This window comes from Saccostrea echinata, unplaced genomic scaffold (genome assembly GCF_033153115.1).
Source record: "Saccostrea echinata isolate AGI-Se365-2 ecotype Australia unplaced genomic scaffold, CSIRO_AGI_Sech_v1 ptg000009l, whole genome shotgun sequence".
NCBI classification, from domain to species: Eukaryota; Metazoa; Mollusca; class Bivalvia; order Ostreida; family Ostreidae; genus Saccostrea; species Saccostrea echinata.
The window spans coordinates 52,554,823-52,566,282 of record NW_026889758.1 but is presented as its reverse complement, the minus strand read 5'-3'; the positions used below and the strand labels follow the sequence as shown (position 1 = coordinate 52,566,282).

The 11,460-nt window shown below is 33.1% G+C and overlaps 1 protein-coding gene across 1 annotated transcript; it reads left to right on the top strand.

The window, feature by feature from the left end:
• Window positions 1-466: 466 nt before the first annotated feature.
• LOC133183935 (uncharacterized) lies at window positions 467-2,606 on the top strand. The gene has a single exon (XM_061318810.1). The coding sequence runs from the start codon at window positions 477-479 to the stop codon at window positions 2,382-2,384; it is 1,908 nt and encodes a 635-aa protein (XP_061174794.1). The 5' UTR covers window positions 467-476; the 3' UTR covers window positions 2,385-2,606.
• Window positions 2,607-11,460: the final 8,854 nt, after the last annotated feature.

The window sequence follows — 11,460 nt, the reverse complement described above, 5'->3', positions numbered from 1 at the left end:
TATGGTTTAAGCTTGTGACATGTACCTATGTATAGGATTGACTTAAAATAAGTCAAAAGTCTCCTCTAAAATTAAGTCTATAAAGACAGTAAATTAATGTTTGTTAACCAAAGAGAACTGTATTCGACCTCGGTAGAATTTAGATACTGTGATATTCCAAAGACGAAATTTTGTTAAAAAACTAAACAGTTAAACCCTTTTCTTCATCCTTCAATTAATATTTAATACCCATTTCCATATCAGTTTTCATTTATCTTGGTATCTGACATTACAAGCGTCCGATATGTATATACATGTATGTATGAGAAATAGTCATTTCATTAGCTCAAAGTCATTGTATCATACATAAATATTCATAAGCAGCGATTTTTTCCTGATGCAGCTACATTTCTTTGAATTAACTGGGACAGTTTTTGAATCGGGCTCATCATACAACATTTTTCTTACTTTCATTTTAACAATTTCACCGAAACGATATGGCAACTGTAAACCAAGAAGAAGAAACTTTTGAGTTGGCAATGTGTTCTATATGCATGGGACAATACAAATTACCAAAATGTTTACCGTGTTCACACACTTTTTGCCAAAATTGTTTATCAACTCATATTAAGTCGTCATGTTCCAGCTGTGATTCACCCCTTGGATTTTCTTGCCCTCTCTGTCGCGTCTTCATACCTGCACCAGGTAGAATTGGTCAGTATTCTTGTAATGATTGGGCTGTCAGATTCCCTGAGAACAAATTCATTGCTGCGATTGCTGGAAACTATTCGAGTTTGAAGGCCATTCCATGTAGTCCTTGTAACGAAGATGGGGAGGAGGCGAAAGCGAATAGCTGGTGTAAGGACTGTTCCGAGGCGCTATGCAATGAATGTGTTACATGTCATAAAAAATCACGCCCCTCCCGTCACCATGAGGTAATTTTACTGACTGATATGTCCAAGACAATGTCTGTTATGCATGAATATCCTGCGTTAGATCTAGAAAACTGCGGGAATCACAATGGTCGAAGGTTGGAATTGTTTTGTGAAACCCATCTTGTTCCGTGTTGTTCCATCTGTGTAACAAAAGAACATGCTGGCTGTTGGAGTTTCTGTCAGATCGAGGAACTGTCCGATAAACTCACAAATTTGGAATCTGCAAAGGTTAAAAATTTGCAATATGATGTAGAGGAATTATGTTCCTCTTTCGAAAGAATAATAAAAGAAGAAAAATCTAATATTGATGAGATTGATGATATATCTGACAAATTTACAAAAGAAATTTCACAGATGTCCTCGACACTCATTGAAGCTGTTAAATGTCTGGAAGAAACTCACTTAACTGAACTCGCAAAGGCATCCAAAGAATCTAAATCAAAGCTTCGAAAATCCCTGGATTCATTTGAGCAGAGGCTACTTTTACTTCAATATTGGAAAGAGTTGTTGCAGAAGAATTTGTTACCTGACGAATCATCAAAAACAAAGTTGGCTTTGTCATATTGCAGAATGAAACAAATTCATGAACATTTGACAAAACTGGACAATGAAAAGTTAAATATTCATATAGAGACCAAATTACCTGATAATGTTCGAAACCTTCTCGATTCTTGTCAACTTGCTGAAATATCTGTACGCGAATATAAAACATTCGTACGGCAAGATCTTTACAATGTAAAAAATGTTATGGTAAAAAAGATCTCTGAATTTGAGATTCCTGGTGCTAAGTTTCATGGTGGAATATTTCATAATGATGACCAATTATTATTAGCAGACATGAAAAAGTGTGTTCTGTGTAATACTAATGGTGTTGTTTTGAGAGAGATATCTTTACCAGGATCCCCGTGGGATGTGTGTTCCAACGGTGAAAAAGAAGTACTTGTATCACTTCCTCAAGAAAAAAGAATCGTCAAACTAATGTCGGACTCGTTTGAAGTTAAGGAAACTGTAGATCTTGGTTGTCACTGTTATGGAATATCGATGCATGGAGCCACGATTGCAGTTGGTGCTCGTGATTCTGTAGAAGTATTTCAAAACTTTGCAAAAGTCACTTCTTTTAACGATTTTCGTAGCACTGATGATGTGGAAATAGACACTGAGAACAATGTAATTTACGCAAGCTACTCACATGACACAGTCATTAAACAAGACATGGAAGGGAACATCTTGTTCACATATGAAAACAAGGAATTAAAACGTCCATATGGCTTAACGGTAGATGGAATTGGAAACATTTATGTAAATGGAAGCAGTAGCAACAATATTCATATATTGTCTAGAAGTGGTGAGAACATAAGAATTCTAGAAGGGGTGGAAAAGCCAAGGTGTATAAAATTCCAGGAAGGTACCAACAGATTTTTTGTTGGTGAAAGTGGAGGCAAAGTGAAGATATTTGAATTAACTGCTTAAATGATCTTTAAAAAAGCATTTGTATAATAATATTGAATATTGTAGTAAACTGTTCAATTCATTCTGACAGACATGTACCATTCAAGTTTGATTAGATGCTGAGCAGACCAAAATAAAACACATTTTCGTGTCATATGTAATGTTTACCTTGTGGATTAAGCCTTGTGAATTAAATATGATTTATAAGAAAACTTGTTATCTTAACAAAGAAACTGCATTTTACTTATAGTCTTTGTTTTTTGTTAGATTATATTATGTTTCAGGATTCTCTATTGCATAATTCAGTTAAACTTTTAGATTTATTTATCTCTACAGCTAAGGAAATGTGATGATTTATCGATCTCCTTTGTAAGGCGTTCATTCAAATTAAAACTGTAAGACATACATTTATATTAAAAATTGATTTTCATCTCTTGAATGAATTTTGATCTGCAATTCAAAAGAGATCCGAGACTAGCTATTTAAACAAGATATTTCGTAGTTTTTATTATAACAAAGTTTTGTTCGCCGGCTGAAGATCAGTGATGTATTGATTATACTTAATCCTTGATCTTTCTTCAAACTTCCTCAAAACCTATCCACGACGTCATAACAACGTTTGTTTGACTTATAATGGAACCTAGTTTTTGTATTTACTACTGTAGTTTTTCAATAATAGGAATCATTGGGAACTGTATTTTCAAAATCAAGTTCTCATTGGGATACAACTTATTGGACAGTGCCATATCAAGTCATCCAGCCAGAATTTACTAGTAACCTGTACCTGTCCAAAATCTTAACAAGGGAAGCATTCGACATTAGTGGAAAGTTTAAAATCAAATATAATCCTTTTAAAAACTGATCATTATGCCATATATTAACACCACTCGATAAAACAGCGTGGGATTGGATTAGGAACTATTCACAGAAATAAAATATAGGCAAATGATTCATTATACCAATCAGTGTGAAATAAATAATAAAGGATGAATTTATGAAATTTAATATCGGTGCCACGGATAATTCCTGTGATACTCTAAGTTCAAGGTGGATTATTTATGCCAATTTCATTTGAAGTATCTTGTTAAATTGTAAATATTTATTCACGCTACTTATTTCCTACGAAAGCCGGATAGGCTCATTTTTGACAAGACAAAAAAATATTTAACTCGTTATAACGAGATAATTATCTCGTAATAACGAGTTAGTATCTCGTTATAACGAGTTAGTATCTCGTTATAACAAGTTAATATCTCGTTATAACGAGTTAGTTATCTCGTTATAACGAGTTAGTATCTCGTTATAACGAGTTAGTTATCTCGTTATAACAAGTTAGTTATCTCGTTATAACGAGTAAGTTATCTCGTTATAACAAGAAAATTATCTCATATAACGAGTTAGTTAACTCGTTATAACGAGTTAGTGATCTCGTTATAACGAGTTAGTTATGTCGTTATAACAAGTTAGTATTTCGTTATAACGAGTTAGTATCTCGTTATAACGAGTTAGTTATCTCGTTATAACGAGAAAATTATTTCGTTATAACGAGTTAGTTATCTTGTTATAAAGAGTTAGTTATCTCGTTATAACGAGTTAGTTATCTCTTTATAACGAGTTAGTATATCGTTATAACGAGTTATTTATCTCGTTATAACGAGATAATTATCTCGTTATAACGAGTTAGTTATCTCGTTATAACGAGATAATTATCTCGTTATAACGAGATAAAAATTGATCTAGAATTGATATATCTAAGTAAAGAATAGACCATTATTTATAGGAAATATACAGAAGCAAGTCGATCAAATTTGTTTGAAGTGTGCGTGATAAAGATTCTATGGAACAGCATACTAGTTTTTTTTTGTTATGCCTTTGATTAGTATTGTTTATTGGAAAGACCGAAGACAAATATACGGAAACTTGTGACCGCCTCATGTTGTTGTGTTATACCTTAAAATTGCAAAATAGAATTAGTTTCATCTTCAAATGGAATGTATATAACATCAAAATTTTGTCAACTTGTACAAGGAGATCAGAAAAAATGATATACTCTGGCTGATTTAACTGCCCTGTTCAAGCTTTCTTGAATTTGTTAAAATTATAATAATGTTTGCGTAATATTTGTCGCAATAAAAAATGCATAGAAATAATCCCATTATTTTGAATATTCCGAATAAATCATGTGGATATGAAACCATTTGTTAGGCTTTAACGATCATATTTTGATAATTCCTTGCCTGTTAACAAGGAATACCAGTTCAATTTTATCGTCTTAAAGGGGCAAGATCAAAATTCAATGTCTGACTAAAAACTAAATTCACGTTGTTTTTATCATCAATCCCTCCTTCCCCTCAATAATAAATATGATGAATATCAAGAACTAATACTGTACTTATCACTTAATAATTTATATATTTCTTCTGTTTATTAAAAGAAAGAAACATTTTAATTTACCAATTTGGCATGGAATCTTAAATTACAATATGTAATTTTTGCGTTATTATCAATGTGGTAGAATTAAAAAAAACTTTTGGAGCTCTTTATTCTACGGAAGCCACAATAAAAGGTGAAGGTCAGCATTAGTAAAAACAGTTGACATGTTTGTGATCCTTCATTGGTATAGAATGAAAGTTTAATATCTAAAGTTTACAATATGATAAGCATTGCTTAAGTTGTATTTCAAGCATAAATTTTGCCAAGAAATGTGTATTGTATGTTGAGACAGGATTTTTGATATTTTCACTCGTGCTTCGCACTCATGAAAATATAAAAAAAAATTCCTGTCCCACTCGTGAAATAAATTCCATATCAACTACAAAACATTGAATATCCTCTATTTATTCCCCCCCCCCCTCAAAAAAAAAAATCATCAATCTCTTTTTGAAATAAAAATTATATGCTTGTAAAGTATACATAATAAATATTGTGATGAGGAAAATAATTAACGACATTGCGTCAATGTTGTATTAATAATATAAATGTACATATGTAGTATTAGGTTTATTCGTTGATCAATCCTAAGTAAAAAGATTATAAAAGTGAACTGGCTTTGTAAACTCTGTAAACTTTTTTTTTTGTTTTGTAAACTCTGGTTTGACGTTCTGTATGTGTGAAACATATAGGATCCGCCAAATAGACGTGAATCTCAAATAGGTCTCCGTGAATCTCCACAACTTGGACCCCCCCCCCCCCCCCGCAAAAAATATAAACAGTGAATCATGACAGAATATTAGATAAAATGTCAATATCAGCAGATCAGATTTAACGTCTTATTACTTAAAATGATGTGATATCATTTTTGCTTCACCATTCCTCATTATCGTGGACAATATGCATAAGTCACGAAGTTCAAAGGGGGGGGGGGGGGTAAACCAAGTAAAATATTTGACAAGTAAAAAGAAAAAAAAATAGATTTGATATTCCAACTACGAGTATTCGCCATTATTTTCGGGAGATATTTATTCAGGTAAAAAAAAATATGGAGGAAGGGGCACAAAGATACTCTTGACCGCCCCCTTTTCAAAAGTGGTGGTGTGGACATTAGCCCCTCTATTACTACGCCTATGATCTAACTGCTGATGTCTCACCATCCCCCGTCTTCAAAACATTTCTGAATCTCAGAAGTAACATATGTATAACACTGTAATCTATATATTATATGTTGCATAAACGATATGTTGCACTTATATTGTCTCTGATATTTAATTTTAGCGGTATAGAAATTGATATATGAAAGTGTATACCGGTAAGTCGTCCAAAACATATCGAAATAGTGTCATTCATCAGAAATAGTTGTCATAAATAAATTGCCAAAGTTTGAAGCAAGTATGTTTGGCAATATTTTTTAAGAAAAATATTGCGTCCTAATGCAACAATTTGAGGAGGAGTTCACGAAAATGTGTAAATGTGTTCGCCTTAGAGTTGCTATGATTATTGACAGCGAGATAGTTCAAGATTTAATCATAAGTAAACCCCAGAGCAAATTAAATTTTCAACCATTTATCAATTGTTCAAGTTAAATTTGACTGATAATTACTTGCTAAAAATTCAACGGCATTTAAAACTGCAGCCATCTTTATTCCTATATTGCTATTAAGTCTCGAAATAACAAGAAAACTGTCTCGTTATAACGACATAACTAACTCGTTATAACGACATAACTAACTCGTTATAACGAGATAACTAACTCGTTATAACGAGATACTAACTCGTTATAACGAGATAACTAACTCGTTATAACGAGATAACTAACTCGTTATAACGAGATACTAACTCGTTATAACGAGATAACTATCTCGTTCTAACGAGTTGATTATTTTTTATCTTGTCAAAAATGAGCCTATCCGGCTTTCGTAATTTCCTATTTTGCTCATATTAAATAGTTTGATTCACCAAAGTCTTTTTAGTGCTGTTTATTTATCTGCATCGCCCTTTGTTTTCATTTCAATGTTACCTGTAGCTGATCAATTAGTTGAATCTTATTGGACAACTACATGGAACTTATTGGGCGGAATACAGGACAAATTAAAAAGAAGAATTTACTAGACTAGATTTTTAAAAAATGACGTCACAAAGATCTTAGGACCAGGAATATAGAGTTCAATTCCCTGAAGTTAATTGGGATCAAGATCTAATCCTAAAATAAAGATACAAATATTAAGATCTCTTGGAATGACAATTCCTTTGCTTAACAAAATTCATATGGAATGGTATAAAGGGTCTATGGTTAACTCCTTCCTTATTAATTGTATTAGAAGCATACTTGTGAATTCAATAACAAAATGTTAGCGATGAAATTAGTCCCAACCACATGTCAATATGTTAAAAATAGAATTCAAGAGACTGATTGTCCTTAAAATAGCACTTTATACGAAAGGCCATATACGTCAAAATATCATTTAATGATGACATCATGTTTGACAACACACCTAAATTAATGTTTGATATACATTTTTCCTATTGAAAATAATGCCAAACTTGAGGTACTGTGAGCACTGGGCTCACAAAATGATACCCCCGTTCCCATTTGAGTATAATTGCAAAGTCATTTTTTGCTGTCGGAAACCCAAATGAATCTTCGATTAGAATGAAATATGGAGATAACGAACAGTATTCAAGCTCATAGTCCATTTAAACAATACAATTCGGGAGCAGAGCAAACACAGACCTCCAAAAACACCAGAGGTGGGATCGGGTGTCATGGAGGAGTAAGCATTCCATATCGACCGGTCACACTCGCCGTGTGCTCTTTGTCATGACCTGGTAAACGATGACATCTTGTATGCACAACACAATAAATTAATGTTTAAAATACATTTTTCTTTTTGAAAACAATGCCTAACTAGAGGTACTGTGAGCACCGAGCTCACAAAATGACACCCCTCCGCTAACATATAAAAAAAAATAATGGTTAAGTCCATTTAAGCTATCGGAAACCCCAAATAACTGTCCGATAACACAAACACAATCGCACTATGTAATAAAGATTCTTTGAAAGTCTCATTTTTATTAATTGCAGAAGATTTTACGGATAAAAGAATCACAGAAATAATGACAGTGTCCGTAATTTGCAATGAGAAACCCCAAATATCTGTCCGATCAGAACATAAAATAGGAGGTGCACAATGGCACTTTGTAGTAAAGAATCTTGGAAATTATCACTATATTTTATACAGTTGTATAAGAGGAGTTGCGGATAAGAGATGGGTACCCCCAAATGGTTATAGAAAGAATGTCTGTGTCCGTGTTTTGATATGGTAAATCTCAAATATCTGTCTGATTAAAACGTAAAATAGGAGGTGCACAATGGGACTATGTAACGAAGATTCTGTGAGAGTCTAAATAATTTTATTCAGTGGTATAGGAGGAGTTGCGGATAAGAGATGTGTACCCCCAAGTGTTACAGTCGTACGGACAGAAGGACGGGCACCCCATCACTATACCGCCCACCTCCACTCCCGCTTTTCAAACAGGGGTATAATAGGAAAATGTCAAAATCTTCAATGGAAATTAGACTCTTTGAATGAAATTGTCCAAAATAAAAAATAATATTCTTTTGCAAAGTATGTTTATAATTTAAATAAAATAATCACCAAAATGAACAAAAATATAAAGGATACTAGTTAGTAATGAAATTTTGTTTAATTCTACATTTCATTCTACCTCATTCCCAGAATATTTCTTTTTCTTCTATCACCAGTACATACAGTCTTACTTCACGTAATTGTAGTGAAAGCCTCTTACAACATATGCTCTTATTTTACATAGTATCACTCAACTGATAAATTCCATGCCTCTTCTAGTCTAATGGAAAAAATACCACACCCTAAGTTGAAATCCTAAGGTAACAACTCTGAAGATATTCGAATTTTCTGTTCTGAGCAAGGTGTCACAAGAGTGGCTTTAGAACTATATGTATTTTATGCAGTAAACTCTGAAAAATTTACCTACATTCACAAGCATAAAACAATTATAACCATCCAAATAACATATACATATACATGCATTGTACTTGATAAATCAGATCAAACAATATACCATGCACCAAGAATCTCCCAATATCATTCGTTGTAAACTTGTGTTAAGTTCATTATGCCCTCTCTGTAATATTGTCAGCAAAATCCAATGCATACTAACATGAAATTAAAAACAATATTCAAGTCCTCTTGTCAAAGTATTCACTATCTGCATCTGTTCTTTGATAATATACTTCGTCCCACAGTGTTTTCCAAATGAAACAGAGACAAAGAGAGGCAAATCAACATAAACCAAGACGTCTGCCGATTGAAAAATCTCCTTTTTAACTTTGAAATATGTTTAATAATGTAGTGGTTTAGATTTTTATTTCATAGCCCTCGTTTCGTAAATTATATTTTGCAAGTATTTGTTGGTATTTCAGTCTGTTAATTCTATTTGCCTTATGTTTTCAGTTGTTACTTAGGTAAAACCCCTTTATTATTTGTCTTTTATAAGTTAGGACATGTGTTGACATTCCACATGTTTTACTTTTTAAACAGGAAGTGTCATCCATGTTGGGAGTCTTTCCATAGTACTTTTGGTAGCTGTATTCTGATTGGCTAAGTTAGTTGTAGGATCTTTGATGTTTATTGGCTTTTATTTTTGGGCCTATAGCTAGGGTATTTAAAGCTGTGTTCGTGTAGTTTTCTTCACTTGGGTTGGGGAACACGACCTCATGGTTAGTTCCTCTTTACTGTGCTAAGAAAACCTCATGGTTTATGAGCACTATTTGATTAGTACCTTAGAGTGCTAAGAAAACCTCATGGTTTAACAGTACTCTAGGTCTTAGCTAGCTTTAGTTTCACGTTTTTCACAAGTTCTAGGTTTTTGTTAGGAAACAGTTAGGATGTAGGTTTGATAGAGTTAATTTAGTTTTCCCCTTTCCAAGTCCAGCCTGGTCTAGGGATTTGTGGATAACAGGTATAATTTCTAGAACCACTATTTATTATTTATTTTTGGTGTTGTTTATTTTCTGGGTTAGATATTTTTTTTAGAATCCAGATGTAGCATTATTATTTTAAGTTCAACTCTAGAGTGTTGATTAGTAGAGTTCATATTGGGTGATGTAGCTCATTTCCCTTACATTTTTCCAAATCATTGACATTTATAGCAGTTTAATAGAATTTTTGACCTTTTTCATAAGTATGGAAGCTCAGTAGAGACATAAATTATTTTCATAGGTTTTTCACATTCCTCCCTTTATTCTTGTTTAAATTTTGATTATTATTTATTATTTGTTATCATTTACAAAGGTTAATTCTCACTTTATTAAATTTATAAAACTTACAACTGTGTTTTCATTTAGCGTTGATCATAGTTCAGATATCCCCTTACCTGGGTTGACAATCATAACTGGAGGCAGTTTACTGCTTTAAGCCAAGTTGGCTATTAACTTTGTTGATTTATCTATTAAAGAGGTTCTACTTCCGGTTACAATAATAATCATAATTTACGACATACCTTGTACATGTACATGTACGTCTAAAAAAAACTTGCGGTTTTGACTCGCATCAAACTTTAATGAATGCCATACTAGTAAACATTTGATAAACAATACATTTTTTTATATATCGATCAATACAAGACTCATTTTCGACAGTCAAATGAGCTCGTCTCGTCGTTTTCAACAGCTGACACCTGGAATATTTTCAATCATTTAAAAGAAAAACTGAAAAGGGGTTTCCTAGAATACTCAACTCATCAAAAACTTTTAAGTCTTAAATACGAGTCTTCGTGGAGTAAAATTGAACTAATTTCAAAGAAAATCACTTAAAACAAACATGTTAAACCTGCTTAAAAATTAAAATCCTCAGCCATTGACTTAGTTAAATTCAAGAGAATTCCCCGCATTCCTCACAGGTCTAAGAATAAACAGAGTATATAATAGATATTACCTGATTTGTTATTCGAAATATATCTTTACTGGAAAAAGTTAATAGAGGTAGAAATTTGTGCCTATACTCAATGGTCATTTTGAATGTTTTTATACAAAGAGAGTAGTACATGTAACATTTAGATTAATTCTTGCAACTATACTGTTTACCAACTTTCATATGCGTGCGAAAGATTCGAGCGCAACTCAACCATTTATCGTCGCGAACCAGTCACTCGTTGAGCTACGGAAGCCGATAGGTGCCAGGTAGAAAAATATTTTATCTGGCGGCCGCCAGATAAGTTATCTGGTAGCATTTCTACTGAACGCTAGGGGGGGGGGGGCAAAGAACGATAACTCTAAATCAGCGGAAGTTGTGACCTGTTGATATTTATTTGCTCGTGAGTTGACAAGCAATACACCAGGTCGCGAACACAGGCACTTAGGGTATGGACCTCCTCCACCCCCCCCACCCCCCCCCCTTTTCCATTTTTTTTTCTTTTTAAATCTGGGGTCCAGTCACCTTTTTCCTATTTTTGTATTCTAATATGCACTATATATTATCAATAATGCAACTCTTTTGTTTCTATCAGCTGTTTTTAAATATATCGTTTTCGACTGATACATACAAAGAGAGAAGGCTTGCAACTCTTTTCTCATCGTCTGCCTCACCTCGCTTAAACTCCGCCTGATTATTTATCTAAAGCA

Bases quoted from the DNA above. Each gene is read 5' to 3' on its own strand.
- LOC133183935 (XM_061318810.1), top strand. From the start codon at position 477: ATGGCAACTGTAAACCAAGAAGAAGAAACTTTTGAGTTGGCAATGTGT.